Consider the following 15,261-nt stretch of genomic DNA (forward strand, 5'->3'; position numbering starts at 1 on the left):
ACTTTCAAAGTCAACTCTGTAAAGTGTCTCCTGTAACAGAGGCTCATTGTCAATAAAAGCCAAGAGGCATAAGTGGCAGCCCTCAGTGACATGAGAGACACAAGCTAAGCAAGGGGACCCAGAGGGGTAGCAGGTGAGGGGCCACGTCATTGCAGAGAAAGAAGCAGTGATGTCTGGGAACAAGTCACCAGCCATCAAAAGGATCATGACACCCTTTGTGGGATCGCAGGAGTAGACACGCCTTTGGATCCTACTCGTTCTTTAGTTTTCGGTTTCCTGAGCTTTTGGAAAAAGTGCCTCGATAAAGAATCGAGAAGGTAATGATGCCGTTAGCCCTGCTGTAGCAGCAGGTTTAACAAGCGTCCCCTCTGTCTTTTAAGCACACCGTGCTCTCCTTTATAAAAGCCTGATTTGCTGCCCCCCTGGTGGAGGACTGCAGTGAGCGTCCATAGATCTCTGTGCAGCCCACCCCCGGACCCCCCTGGTCCACAGGTTAGCGATGGACTTTGGGGGGATGGAGCAGGATGAACTGTAATTTGCAGCAATGTAAATGGACCTAGAAATGATCCTACTAAGTGAAGTAAGTCAGAGAAAGACAAATAGGACATGAGATCACTAAGACATGGAATCTAATAGAAAATAGAACCCAACAAAACAGAAACAGACTCAAAGATTTCAAAAGCAAGCTTATGTTTATCAGAGGGGAAATGCGGGGGTGGGGGGATAAATTAGGAGGCTGGGATTTATATATTCACACTAGAATAGAATAGATGGGTGACAGGGACCTGCCATACGGCACAGGGGGCATTACCTCAGTGCTATGTAGTAACCTACATGGGAAAAGAATCTGAAAAGGAATGGATATATGTGTATGTACGATTGACTTTGCTGTACATGAGAAATTAATGCAACTTTGGAAGTCAACTGTACTCCAATAATTTTTGAAAAAATAATACGTGTATATGTACAAGGAGCATAGCTGGGTGAGGAAGTCTGGCTTGCCTGGGAAATGGCAAAACTCATGCACACACAGCATCTGCGCCCCCTTGAGCCCCTCCTAAGGAGGGCCTGGCAGTGCCCTCTGGCCAGCTGCCAGCTCAGCTTCACGGGCTCTTAAAGCTGTTCTTATGTTTTCTTGCTCTGGGGAAAGAAGGATTAGCTCTGCTTTTCTCCAACCAAGAATTGTTTGTGGGCTTCAGGAATTCTATGCTTTGGCTTGAACACCTCACCAGGCTCTTACTCAGAACGTCTACAAGCAGTTAAACATGTTGGAAGACATTCTCGGTAAGTTGGATTGCTTTTTAAAAAATATTTTATATGTATAGGAATTCCCATTGTGATGCAACCAGAATGGCAGCGTCTCTGCAGTGTCAGGATGCAAGTTCGATCCCCAGCCCAGCTCAGTGGGCTAAAGGATCTGGTATTGCTGCAGCTGTGGAGTAGGTTGAAACTGCCGCTCAGATCTGATCCCTGGCCTGGAAACTCCATATGCTGCAAGGTGCCAAAAAAGAAAAAAAAGAAAAAGTATATTTATATAATTTCATATACCTTTCAAAACCATGCTTCCTTTTTCTAAAGCATCAAAAGTCAAGAGCTCCCTTGTGGCACACCAGGTTAAGTATCTGGGTTGGGTCACTGCAGCGGCCCGGGTCTCTGCCGTGGCATGGGTTCAGTCCCTGGCTTGGGGACTTCCGCATGCCATGGGTGCAGCCAAAAAGAAAAGAAAAAATTAACAAGTGCCAAGAAAGGGTCCATCAGCTTTAAAAATGCCTTTTCCCCTCAGCACAGGAAGATGGCTTGATTTTACCAGTTTCAAACATTCTCTGTCCATCTTGTGCAGCCTGGTAACCAACAATAATGTGTGACACTTGAGCTCTTGAACTAGAGCATGTCTGGTTGGGATGTGTAATGAACATTTTCACATCCTCACCAGGTTTCAGAAACACTCAGTACCCTCCCCAAGTCATTAAATTTATGTGATACACTTACTAAGTCATTTATCTTTGGATTAAGGCTAAAATAGATCATTAATCAGAGTTATATTGATGACATGGTGAAATGATCAGATTTTAGATCTATGGGGTTAAGTTACATGTATGACCAACACTGATTGCATCTATTTCTTTGTACTTTTTTAACAAGGCTCCTCAAAAATTTAGTTCCCTTTCTGGCTCTCCTATGTTGGACAAAACGGTTCTGGGGATACATGAAAATACAGAATAGATCTCCACAAATTGGGAGCACTAATATGTGTTTTAAAATAAGACTTTAAAAATAGCTTCCTGAAATATTTATGAAAGGACAAAATTAACTCATAGGTATTCGATAGACTGATGAAGAGGGTCTTTTTTTGGTTTTTTTTTTTGTTGTTGTTTTGTTTTGTTTTGTTTTGTTTTTGTCTTTTTGCTATTTCTTTGGGCCGCTCCTGCGGCATATGGAGGTTCCCAGGCTAGGGGTTGAATCGGAGCTGTAGCTGCCAGCCTATGCCAGAGCCACAGCAACGCTGGATCCGAGCCGCGTCTGCAACCTACACCACAGCTCATGGCAACGCCGGATCCTTAACCCACTGAGCAAGGGCAGGGACCAAACCCTCAACCTCATGGTTCCTAGTCGGATTCGTTAACCACTGCACCACGATGGGAACTCTGGAAGAGGGTCGTATCTTACTGTTCTGGGGGAAAATACGTTGGGCAGAAATCTTCCTGATTCATTAACTATTCACTGGGAAGTATTTTTTCCATGAGAACATCAGCAAGTGCGCGTTATCTGTTACAGAACGTGGTTTGTTAATATTTGAAATAACCATTGTGCGGGCATTTCCTTTGTGATTTTTCACCCCAGTGTCACCACTTTGTGATCTTGCATCCCAGTGTCACCATGGGGCCAGATCATGACTACAGCCATTTGATGTGCCGGCCAACCTCAGCTTGGTTCCAGACTCTGCGGTAAAACGAATATTGCAATAAAATGAGCCCCACGAAGTGTTTGGTTTCCGGTGTATATAAAAGTTATGTTTTCATTAGAAAGTGCGCAAGAGTATGATGTCTTTAAGAAAAAGGTACATTCCCTCATTTAAAAATTATGCTGGTGAAAAAACGGCACTGAGCCGCTGGCTCCATGCACGGTGGCCACAGACCTTCCATGCGTAAGAGAGGCAATTTCTTCGAAGCGCAGTAAGACGGGGGTCCGCTGTACTGGAAACTGGGACGAAAGAGCAGCCCCAGGCGGGGATTCCACAGAAACTCGGGGCCTCTGGCATCCCCACCTCATGCTCCATTTCCGCCTCACTTCCAGCGTCTGTGTTTAGAGCTAGCACCTTCCAGGAGTGTTTGGTGGGTGAGATTCCTAGATGGAACACTCGCGATTCTTGGAGGAAAAGGTCTGTTGTGACACGTTCCAGCTCTTCGCTCTCCACCCACGGCCACAATTGTGCCAAGTCTAGAGACCTGTTGGGGGCCTCAGACAACTAAAGCTGGTGCCCCGAGGGGGAGGCATGGCCTCTCCTTGCATTCCTGGGATCCCCCTCCCCAACCCAGACTGATGGCTCATGCACCGGGTCCTCCGATAGATCGTTTTTAGCATCAGGCGTAAACCACAGACACTTTAATATTGAACCTTTTTGTACTTGAAGACCCTGCATGTCTCCAAGATGCTTAAGCATCTGATTAAAACTTGGAGACATTGGATGTTTTATATTAAATCTGCTGACTCTATCAGGGCTAGCAGTATTTTTTTTTTTTTTAAAGCCTTCTTTCCTTTTTGGAGTATGTTTTTTACACAAAACTCAGAGACATGAAAGTGAAACTAAAGGAAGGTTGGGATGCAGAGGCTCTTCTGCTCTCGAGCTCTCCTGGATGTTTTTCTTCATTATGCTCTTGATAGTTGCTGGGCTTGTTCCCAGGTAGTACTTTGTATCTTGGTCCCAGAAGTCTGGCTCCTCCCTTGTCTCCAGCCTCTCTTTACTCCTGGCCAAGGGTTGAAATATCGGGACCAGGAATAGAGAGAAAGCACAAATCACCTTGATGCACCATGTTCTGGGGATCATGGGTTTGGCACTTCGGAGAGAGCCCAGCTCCCATGAGAGAATTCAGCTTTGCTGGGGACACGGCAAGAGGTGGTGACTCGAATTTACCTGTAGTTGCTGCTTCCTGATGTCCACCTGGGGAGACCCTCATGGCCAAAGCGCTGTGTGGGGTTGTCCACTTGTAGGTTTTGATGCCTAAGGTAATTTTTTGGTAATCTCTTTGCTGTGTAAGTGGAATATAACTTTCTAAAGTCCGTGGACTGGAAGGAGAGGCAGATAATATGGTCTTAGGTCTCAAACCATCATCTAACATAAACATAGGAGGAAGCTTAGAGATTTGAGGTTTCCTTTAACGTGATTTTGCTCGAGGGTCAGTGACTTAATATAAGCAAAGTACTCTATAGGTTTCATATATAAAACGGGCAAGTGCTGTTCAGATGCTGAGCTCCGCCCAGGTTGAAGTCCTTGCCCAGAATGCTAGATCTGAGTAGGTTTGGGGAGTTCCTGCTGTGGCTCCGCAGGTTAAGAACCCAACCAGTATCCATGAGGATGCGGGTTCAATCCCTGGCCTCGCTCAGTGGGTTAAGGATCTGGCATTTTCATGAGCTGTGGCATGGGTTGCAGGTGCATCTCGGATCTGGCCTTGCTGTGGTCGTGGCGTGGGTCACTGCTGCAGTTCCGATTCAACCCCTGGACCAGGAACATCCATGTGCTGCAGGTGCGGCACTAAAAAAAAGTTCTGGGTGCATCCTGATTGAACATCCAGTGTACAAGGCGAGGTGGGGGGGGCAGGCTGCATGCTAGATGGGTACTCCCCCGTTTACATCCCCATGTCCCATTTTCTGTCTTGGGAAACAGAGGTAGTCCAGTCAGTGGATGAATTCCAAAGCCTTCTGAATCCTAATTGGATATTATCTGCCATGCACTCTAGAACCCATAAGGCTAATACTTAAATTTAAAGAGATGTCTAAATATCATATGATATTGCTTATGTGTGAAATCTTTTTTAAAAATGACCAAAAGAACTTATTTACAAAACAGAAACAAACTCACAGACGTAGAAAACAACCTCATGGTTACCAAAGTGGAGGGGAGATGGGGAGAGACGGATTGGGGCTTTGGGGTTGGCATACGCACACTGTTCATTACGGTTGGATGGTCAGCGGAAACCTGCTGTAGAGCACAGGGCACTCTACCCAGTATTCTGTGATACCCTGTGTGGGAATGGATGCGTGTCTATGTGTAACTGATTCACTTGGCCGTACAGCAGAAATTCACACATTGCAAGTAGACTATACTTCAGTAAAAAAAAAAAAAAAAAAAAAAATACTACAACAAAAAAAAAAAACCATAAGGAGATGTCTAGCTTCCCACTGACCTGGCCATGAGTCACCTGCCATGGTCAAATCATCCAGTTACCTGTGCCGAGAGAAACTGAGATGGAGGGGCAACCGTAGGAGCAGAGAGTCCAAATTAATAGCCACAATGAGGGAGAGGAGGGGGAGAATAATAATACTTCCATGTATGCCTTATGCCTTATCTGCAAAACAAAAGAAAGAAAAGGTAGACGCTTCTCTCTTTAGACATGGCAGTAACTGGTTCTGTGACATGGGCTTTGTATTTGTACCATCATTTGTCTCCAGAGCCACAGGACAGATGTGCACACCTCCACGGCATCTTCTATCCATGAGCTATTGCTTAAGGCTTAGATGAGTTAGTGCAGAAAACACCCCAGAAGCTTTGCATGGAAATGTGCATGTGTGGCCAGTGCTACCTGAGTTTGGCGGTCAAGACCCTTGGCTTTGTAACTTAAGAGGTCATGAATGCTGAGCCGTTCGTGAGGGAACCATGTGTGACCGGAAAAGCTACTACCTGCCCATGGTAGTAAACATTCCTTCTGATTTGTAATTTGTTCAAATGGAAGGGAGGAAACCTTATTGTTTTTATAATGTCCAGTTGAGCTTCATTCTCTCTTATATACTATTCCTAGATTCAGCTAGTTCTCACTAATATCAAATGATGGTCACTATTCAGTAAAAATTCACTCTACCATAAAAGAACTTAATGGAAACCCCTGGTCATCGTACTTGGAAAGAGAACTTCCAGAGTTCCCACTGTGGTTCAACGGGATCAGCGGCATCTCTGGAACCTGGGATGCAAGTTCCATCCCTGGCCTTTCATAGTGGGTTAAGAATCCAGCGTGGCTGCAGCTGCAGCGAAGGTTGCAACTGTGGCTCGGATCTGATCCCTGGCCCAGGAACTTCCATATGCTGCAGGGTGACCAAAACACCCCCCAAAAAACCCAGAGAGAGTGAAAATTTCCACTAGAGAACAATGGGCTAGACTCCCAAACAGCTTCACAAAACAGCACCATGGTGCATTTACTGCTTCCTCCTGTCTTACCCTGAGCGTTTCAGCCTCAGAAGCCCTACAGAAACTGGGCAAAACTTAAGACACTTATGTAGGCACCAGAATTTTATAACAGAAGATAACTGCCCCTAAAGACTAGAAGACTTGCCTTGGCCCGCTCAGCACGTATTCTTTTCAGTGGACGGCTCTCTGTGGGAATCATGGCTGTGGTTGCCCTTGATGACTGTGGAGTTGAGGACGTTAGGAAATATTCCTTGACGAATATTTCAGTCTACCCGTAAATGGACTACTGGAGAAGCAAAAGGATTAAGACAGTCCCAGCTTCAGAGACACTAATGACCCAGCTGGAAAGACACCCACGTAGTTGGCTACTTTTTGTACATCTTAGGAAGTGCAGTGATGTATGCTTTCATTCATTCACTCAACAAACGCTCACTGTGCGCCCATGGCGTACCAGTCACAGAGGATGCTTGAGAAGGCAGGCGAGGTTCCTGCTAAGGGAGGTGGGAAACAAGTCATCAAATAAACAAAATAATGCTGTGGCAACAGTTGGTGTGAAGGGAATGAATGTGGTTAAAGAGGGGCGATGCAGGCCACGGAGACCTCTCTAAGGAACTCTGGTTTGAAGTAGACCAGAGTGATGTGTCACTCGGATTCTTGAATTGCAAGAAACAAAGCTAAAAAGCATGGCGATTATTTGGGTTACTTTCTATTACTAATAGTGCAGCAGTGCAGTGGACCTCAGGCATGGCATGATATAGGGTTCAGTTCCGTTGGATCCCATTCCTCTCCATCTTCCAGTTCTGCTTTGTCTCCTGGTTTCTTTCCTTCCAGGCAGGCTCTCTCCACAATGTCACTATGGCCACCAGCAGATATGGACTTCTAATTCAACTCAAACAGGAAGGGAAGGACCTTTCTTCCCTACAGTGGAAGCCAAGGTCCTAGGTCTTCCTCTGTTTGGCACACGTTGACCATGGGCTCCCATACCAACCAGTCTCTGCACCCAGAGTAAAGGGAGGGAGAGGTTCGAGACTGAGTTGTTTGGGCACCAGAGCTGGGACAACTCAGCCATTCACATCAAAGGTGCTTCAATCTCCGTGTCCATTCCCTCACCTGCAACATGGGGATGGTGAGAGGGCCTGTCTCAGACCTGGAGGAGACCATTCCAGACTGAGTGCATAGCAAGCAAGTGCAACACCTCTTGGGCAGGAGCCTGATGCGTTTGCCCATGTGCTGGAGATGAGGAACGTGGAGGGCAGTGGCAGAAGAGGGGAGCGAGCTGGCCGCAAGCTGGACCACGCAGGCTCAGCTCAGCCTCCGGAAGATTGGGGTGGCACCATGTTTGTTTTCTCTGCTTCCACTTGGAGCCACAGCCCTGCCAGGGCATCCACAGAATTCCCAGCCTTTTTCCGGAGGTGCTTAGATGCCCACTGCCAGCATCTACCCACTGTTTGAATTGCTGACCCACACCATCACTCTCTCTCTCTCTCTCTCTTTTTTTTTGTCTTTTTAGGGCTGCGCCTGCGGCATGTGGAAGTTCCCAGGCTAGGGGTCTAATTAGAGCTGTAGCTGCCAGGCTACGACACAGCCACAGCAACGTGAGAGCTGAGCCGAGTCTGCAACCTACACCACAGCTCACGGCAACGCCGGATCCTTAACTCACTGAGTGAGGCCAGGGCTTGAACCCACAACCTCATGGTTCCTCGTCAGATTTGTTTCCACTGCACCATGACAGGAACTCCTGACACCATCACTCTCTTGATGGACCTGCTCTCTCTCCAGCCTTGTTAATGCCCTTGCTTGACTCCCAGTCAAGTCTTAACTGGTCTGAGTTGTGCCGGTGTTATTGGGGATAACATCCCATGTTTCTGCTTTGGTTCGTTTTGTATGGATATTATCATTTAACATGTATGAGGGCAGGCTTACCCCCCCCCCCTTTTTCAAGTTTTATTAAAGTAGAGTTAATTTACAAGATTGTGATCATTTTTGCTGTGCCACAAAGTGACCCAGTCATACAGATACACATACCCATTCTCTCCCAGATAAATTCAAGTTTTTAGGTAGCGCCTCACTCTTGCCTTGATGCTCCCATCTCTCCAGCCACGTCTGTATTGGCAGGACATGAACTTGAAAGTGGGTTGTATGATCTAGACAAAAGCAATAACTTCTGCTTCTATAGTATTAACATCCAGCTGTCCTTGTTAAGGGATCTCCAAGATAATGACTGTTCAACTTTTGAGAGCCAGATTCGGGTTAGTGAATTTTAATAGTAGTGACGTCTCAAGAATCCATTTTGAAGGGGTTAAGGGCACCTGTAGAAATAATTTCTCACTTCCTTCCTTTGATAAATAGGTTTGTGTGTCTGTGTGTGTATTATGAACCCAGGGACACACATACGGTTGGATGTCTCTCCTTCACTCTCCAAGTGTTATATCCCCAGATCATTCTTTTCATAAAAAATAGTCTCTGGCACCCCATGTAGTAGCTTGTTTAGGAAACTTACCACTGCCCTTTGCCTTGTTTGCTTTGCTTTTTAGTTTATTTTAGAAATTGCAACATTTAGCACTTTGTGGTTTAATTTAAAAGGATTACCTCTTCTCTTAAATGCTTAAGCAGGGAGGCAAGTTGCCGTATTGATTTTTCTCTGCATGTATCCTGTGAAAGCTGTATTTGCTCCGTCCCCTGGGAACCTACCCCCTGAAGTGCCTGCTTGCTGGTGACAGCTCAGACCTCTGATACATAACCAAAGACCTTGCCTAATATCCTTGCAACTGCTTGGGGAATTTTTATTAAGTAAAAGCATCATTAGAGTAGACAGGATGATGAAGTTTAATGAGCATCTTTTGTGCTCAAGATTGTTAGTTTTGCTCCGCCAGAATCCTCATTTCTCCCCTCCAGTGGGGCAGATAGCGAGTGTAGAATGCACGGGGTATTTGAAAATCTGCCTTGGATTTTACTTTTATTTTTGTAAGATAAATACAAAACTTATTATCTGTTCCAAGCCAGCTACAGATTCCTTTTGGCTCTTAGTATGGATGCTATTTGCACATGTACATTGATTTTTTTTTTTTTTTATTAAGTACACTGTGTGTTGGGGACTGAGAACAGTGAGGGTTTTAAGGGAGGCAGATGTAAAAGACACACCCTGGTGTTGGTGCCTTTCATGGAACTATCTCTTGGAGATTTGATCTCAAAAAAAAATCATTGCCTTTTGAATTAATGAGACTTCTCAGGGGAATATGGTAACGGCGAAAATTTTTTGTTCTTTAAGACTCAGCACTTTATGTGCTAAGGTTCTGTCACCAGCCCCTGAGAGTTGTTAGATAGGATAAATAAAGATATTGCACATGCTTATTAATAATCTAGGCTTCACACTTTGTCCACAGATTTATTTGTGGAGATGGTAAATTTAGCATCCCACCATAAGATTACAGATTAGAGACAAAATCATTTCTCTCCAGTATTGTCACTGGCCATATACTTAGATGCTTCCAATTGGTTCTTTTCTTGGTCTCTATAAGGACTTTCCATGGAAACACCCAAAACAGCAGGAGGGAGACATATGACATGAGCAAATGACTTAGAAACAGCATATTGGACCTCTCATATACCTGGCATTCTGAAACATAATATTTACGTAGCACACAATGTGCTCCCTGCCCTGCCTTGAGTGCGTAGAAGACAAAAGAAGGGAAATCTGCAGCCCCCACCCTCACGAAAATGCTAGGCTTCCAGAATCGCTGAAGATGGCAGGCAAGATAACTTAGTGCCTCAAGAGTCTGAACTTGGAGTGATTGCCTGGGTTTGATCTGGGCCTTTGGCTAAGCCTCAGTTTCCTTCCTTGAAAGGTGAAGACAGGGAGTTCCCATTGTGGCTCAGCAGGTTAAGAACCTGACTAGTGTCCATGAGGATGCGGGTTCAAATCCCGACCCTGCACAGAAGGTCAAGGATCCAGCGTGGCCACAAGCTGTCGTGTAGGTTGCAGATGTGGCTCGGATCTGGCATTGCTGTGGCCGTGGCGTAGCCTGGGAACGTCCATGTGCTGCAGGTGCAGCCCTAGAAAGGAAAGAAGGAAGGAAGAGAAAACAGACGTTCTCTGGTGGCTCAGCAGGTTAAGGATCTTGCATTTTCACTGCTGTGGTGCGGGTACAGCCAAAAAAAAAAAAAAAAAAAAAAAAAAAACCCTTGTATATTTGAAAAGTAAAGATAATAAAAGTCCCTGCCTCCTTGGGTGGTAGTGACAGTGAAGGCTGATGGAATGGTAGCTGTCTTTCCAGCGTGTCCTTATCAAGGTGCTGTCGTGGCACTTGGAAATAACAGCCACGAGCAGAAATCACTCTTTTTGTATTAGCAAAGGCTTTGTGATGCAATCCTGATGGACCCCAAAGTATTTTGTGAAGGCAGACATGGGGCAGGAGGTGGGGCAGAGACAGCTGTGAAAAGCCTAAAAATGGGGATGCGATCTGAGTTGCCGAAAGGTTGGAGGCAGGCATTCCAGGCACTGGTAACCCAGAGGAGGGAAAAACTGAGACTGGAAGGAATCCTGGCTGGCAGGAAAGGCAAATCCCAGGCCTTGGCTGGATGTAGCCTGTTAGAGATGTTGCAGATCAGCTGCAAGGTAGACAGTGTACAGATGGTCCCATTTTCCAGTGAAGGTAACAGACGTTCTGGAAAGACTTAGGGCTCTGAGGTTACTTAGCTAGTGGGTGGCCAGGCTTACACTCAGCCCAGCTTCCCTGCACACCACGTGGCCTCCCTCCACCAGCCTTACTGGCTCTGTCTGTCAGGGAGGAGAGAGATGACGTTGGGTCACTTAGGCATTCTGCAGTGTGCCCTGTGGCTGCTCTCTGCCGCACGCCAGGCTGGGTACTTGATCCAGTGGGTGGTGGAAGGCGAATAAACCAAGCAGAGAGCATTCTGTCATTTGTGTATAGGAACGTTGGAGACAGTGAGGGCTTGGCATCAAGGAAACCGAGACAGGATCTGTTACAATAATCCAGTGGCTGTGTGATAGGAACCTGTTTTTAGGATCAGAGAAAAGGAGAATGAAGAAAATCATAAGATGATAGAAATAAGAATAAGCATCGTAGGAGTTAGTGCTGTGGTGCAACGGATCGATGGCATCTCTGCACTGCCAGGATGCACGTTCATTCCCTGACCCGGCACAGCGGGTTAAGGATCCGGCATTGCTGCAGCTGTGGTGAAGGTTGCAACTGCGGTTTGGATCGGATCCCTGGCCCGGGAACTCCTCTGCTGTGTGGCAGCCAAAGGAAAAAAAAAAAAAAAAACCCACAAGGACTTTTTTTGGAGGAAGAGTAAGAACTAGGACTGTGCACTGCAGCCAAGAGAGGAGATTTTTTTCAAGAAGCAAAGATGGGCTCCCAGTGGTCTTCACTGCTGCCGTCTCAATGGGGTATGAGGGTCTGCAGGAAACCTTTGCATCCAACGGAAACCATAAGACTCAAATGGATTTTTTTTTACCCCAGATGAAGTTGGCTATGTTAAATAAATGTACCTACCAATAATAGAAAAGCATGCGTGTCATATTACTCAGTACAATACTTGTTGCAAAATCTGTTCTGATTCTGATGGGCTGGAATCATTTGCTGTGCCATCTTTTTTTATTTATTTTTTTCTTGTCTTTTTAGGGCTATACCGGCAGCATATGGAAATTCCCAGGGTAGGGGTCAAATCAGAGCCGTAGCCCCCTGCCTACACCACAGCAATGCAGGATCCAAGCCAAGTCTTTGATCTACACCACAGCTCGAGGTAACTTGGGATCCTTAACCCACTGAGCGAGGCCAGGGATCGAACCTGTGTCCTCGTGAATGCCAGTCAGATTTGTTTCCACTGCACCATGATTCACAGAACTCCCACAGAATCATTTCATGATGATTCCTCCATAGCTGGGCTGGGCTCCTGCAGATGGCTGATCAGAGCAGGGCCCACTTCCCTGGGGACAGGATGAGAGCCCTTGTGAGCTGAGTGACACTGCCCTGTACCTCTCTCCAAACACAGATGCCAGTGGACCTCTTGCCTTTGAGGATTTTTTTCAGTATCAGAAGCCTGCTCTTCAGACTCCTGAGCATCATTGATGCTTTCCCGCTACTTTCTGTTCTTTGCTGGTTTCTCCCCTTCCTTGAACTCTCCCAGTTCTCCTCTAGAAACCTCAGATTTCAGGACAGGGAAGATTTTTCTGAGACCTTGTGCCACAGGTGCCCTCCACTTGCTGAGTTGAGCACTTCACCCACTGATGGTCCCATCGGTGACCATGACCCAGGCTTCCTCATCCATGCTCTCAAGATGGCATGGCTAGATTTCAGCACCCACCAGAAACCTCCCCAAGAAGGCATCTGCCCCATAGGCTCATGACAGCAAAGCCACATTGCTGGCTGTGCTCAGACACGGGGGTAGCATCTGAGAAGCAGGAGGGACCGACCAGCTTGGCCTGAATCTCAGAGCTTCCTGAGAGGTTCAAGGTGGCAGCTGCCTTTCTGGAACTCCCGCTCTGCTCTGTGCCTGCCCTTTTCATGTCTGATTTAATCTCCCCCACCCCCCCAAACCCTGCAGGGTAGCAGTTTTCCCCATTTTGCAGAGGAGGACATCAGACTGGGGCAAGTTAGTCACTTGCTCAATGTCACGCATCCCTTGGGGGCCAACAGGGTGCAGGAATGCAAAGGTGAGTGAAGCCCCAGGACTCTTCTCCAGAATCCACTCTGCAGGGTGCCTGGGCTCCTGTAGGGCGGGATGGGTACCACCTGAGCAGAGCACTGGGGGAGGGAGGATGGAGGGGATGTGCTCGTCCAAGAAGCACCTTGCGCTGGGGTCTGAGGGGCAGTTGTCATCTTCCAGGGTAGAGGAGGTGGAAGGTCCATCATGATATGGGGTGGGCAGGGGGCAGAAATCCATCCTGAAGGTTGTAGGCTATATTAATCCTGTTTTTCACTTTCTGTGTCTTATGATGCTTTGACATCTTGGGGGCGGGTGTTGTCTTGCTGGCTGGGGAGACTGCCCCTCCCCAGCTAGCTCATTCCCAGAGGAGCAAATCACTCACGCCGCCCCCCCCCGCCCCGACCCCAGCCCCTACCCTAACCACTTCTGCTGTTTCATCACATGCACCACACCCGTATTTTCTCTAACCCAGATCCAGGTACTGCACAGCTAGAGCTCACCCCGTTAGCCCTGGTCCCTGAAATTTGGGTCGCATTATTCACTTTTCAAAACATTCGAATTGGTCTACCCTAATCCTTGCCTTCCTTGGAAACCAGCATCAGGGGCTGGGCCTTGCTCTCTCCTGTGCTTCACCTGCCTCCTAACCACCCCTGGTGCTGCCCCACGTGGCCCTGCACGGTGTGGCTCCTCTTGGGAACCGCATGTAATAAAACTTCTTTTGAAGGTACAGGCCCATCTGTCCTGACACTTCGTCCCCTCTAGAAATTAAATCCTGGGCACCTTGAAAACTTGGGCCCCGACTGTTAGCTTCAGAGACGGAGGGGAACCAGGACCTTCCTGACTCCCCGTAGCAGATGGGAGACAGCTGACCCGCCGATCTCTTCTTCTAGTAGAAACAGCACCCTGTTTTCCTCGGGGACCCTCCTTCTGTGCCCTTTCTGAACGGAGTTTTCAACTTTTCCTTCTTTTCAGTGAGTTCCTACCCCAGATATGTATATTTTTTTTTTTCCTGCTTAAATGAAGCACAATCCTCACTGATAGCCCCAGATAGGGTCGCTTTCTGTACTGGTTCCCTGTTGCTGCTGTTAACAGAGTACCATGATTTTAGTGGCTAAAACTAAAATATATTATCTTACAGTCCTGAGGGTCAGAAGTCTGCAGTCTTGGAGTTCCCACGGTGGCTCAGCAGGTTAAGTGCCGGCATTGTCTTTGTGATGATGCACGTTCGATCCCTGGCCTCACTCTGGGTTAAGGATCCAGCGTTGCCACAGGCTTCAGGGTAGCTCGCAGATGTGCCTCGGATCCGGTATTGCTGTGGTTTAAGCCAGCAGCTGCAGCTCCGATTTGACACTTAGCCTGGGAATTTTCATATGCCTTGGGTGTGGCCATAAAAGAAGGGGAAAAAAATTTATAAAAACAAAAGTCTGAAATCAGGGTGTTGGGCAGGTCTTATCCTCCCGGAGGCTCTGGGAGTGACCAGACTTCGCCACCTTGCCTTTCTTGTGTCTCGAGTCTGCACACCTTCCTTGACTGGTAGCCCCATCCACCATCGTCAAAGCCAGCAGCTTACTATGTTCACATCTCTGACCCTGACCCTTAGGCCCCCCTCTCTTTTTTTTCTTTTTTCTTTTTTGTAGTGCGGCATACAGAATAACCAGCGTCACTTCTCCATCTCAAGATCCTTAACTTAATCACCCGGGCAAAGTCCCTTTTGCCATGTAAGGTAATAGAATCACAGGGTTCTGGGGTTAGGAGCTTTATTCTGCCTACTCCACTTACCCAGTGGAGACCCCCTGGCTGAGAGCTGCTAGGACCCAGGCACGGGGACCCTGAGATGCTTGTCCTTAGAACTCTGTCACAGCCGTGTCCCCAGGTGGGAATGGCTGCCCTTCTCCATTCCATCCACAGATGAGAGTAAAGCGTCGCCTCTCATCTGCCCACACAGCTGGAGCAGGGGAAGGATCCCACGGCGCAGGACAGAGTCATCCTGGCTCTGCTGGTGACTCACGGAGGAAGGGGAGGCGATTCATTTTGCTCTGCCTCCATTGCTTGCTTCAAAGAGGATTCAAACCTTTCTTCCAGAGAGGCTTGGGGAGGCGGCATTGATGGCAAGAACCCCGGAGATGTAAAGTAATCATATCTTTATTTAATCAGCCTGACTAAACCCTAAGTCAGCTCTGTTTCTCAAGCCAGCG

General features: G+C 47.3%; 1 protein-coding gene across 39 annotated transcripts in view; it reads left to right on the forward strand.

The window, feature by feature from the left end:
* Positions 1–15,261, forward strand: part of RSU1 (Ras suppressor protein 1) — an 883,461-nt gene that overhangs the window by 192,631 nt on the left and 675,569 nt on the right. The window contains exons 9-10 of one of the 39 annotated variants that reach the window (XR_014817926.1): positions 1,200–1,284; positions 2,842–2,981. The exons of 37 other annotated variants lie outside the window; for them this stretch is intronic. Coding sequence is in view for 1 of the 2 variants with exons in the window: in XM_084980221.1 (XP_084836347.1) it covers position 1,200 (1 nt within the window). In the remaining variant the exon portion in view is untranslated. Of the gene's footprint in view, positions 1–1,199; positions 1,525–2,841; positions 2,982–15,261 lie in introns of those variants that run through there. One more of the 39 variants, XM_084980221.1, reaches the window with a different exon arrangement.

This window comes from Sus scrofa, chromosome 10 (assembly GCF_054392235.1).
Source record: "Sus scrofa isolate SSC_HxYL_T2T_F1_AM1 chromosome 10, Sscrofa_HxYL_maternal_Yorkshire_Landrace_v2.0, whole genome shotgun sequence".
In the NCBI taxonomy this organism is placed as follows: Eukaryota; Metazoa; Chordata; class Mammalia; order Artiodactyla; family Suidae; genus Sus; species Sus scrofa.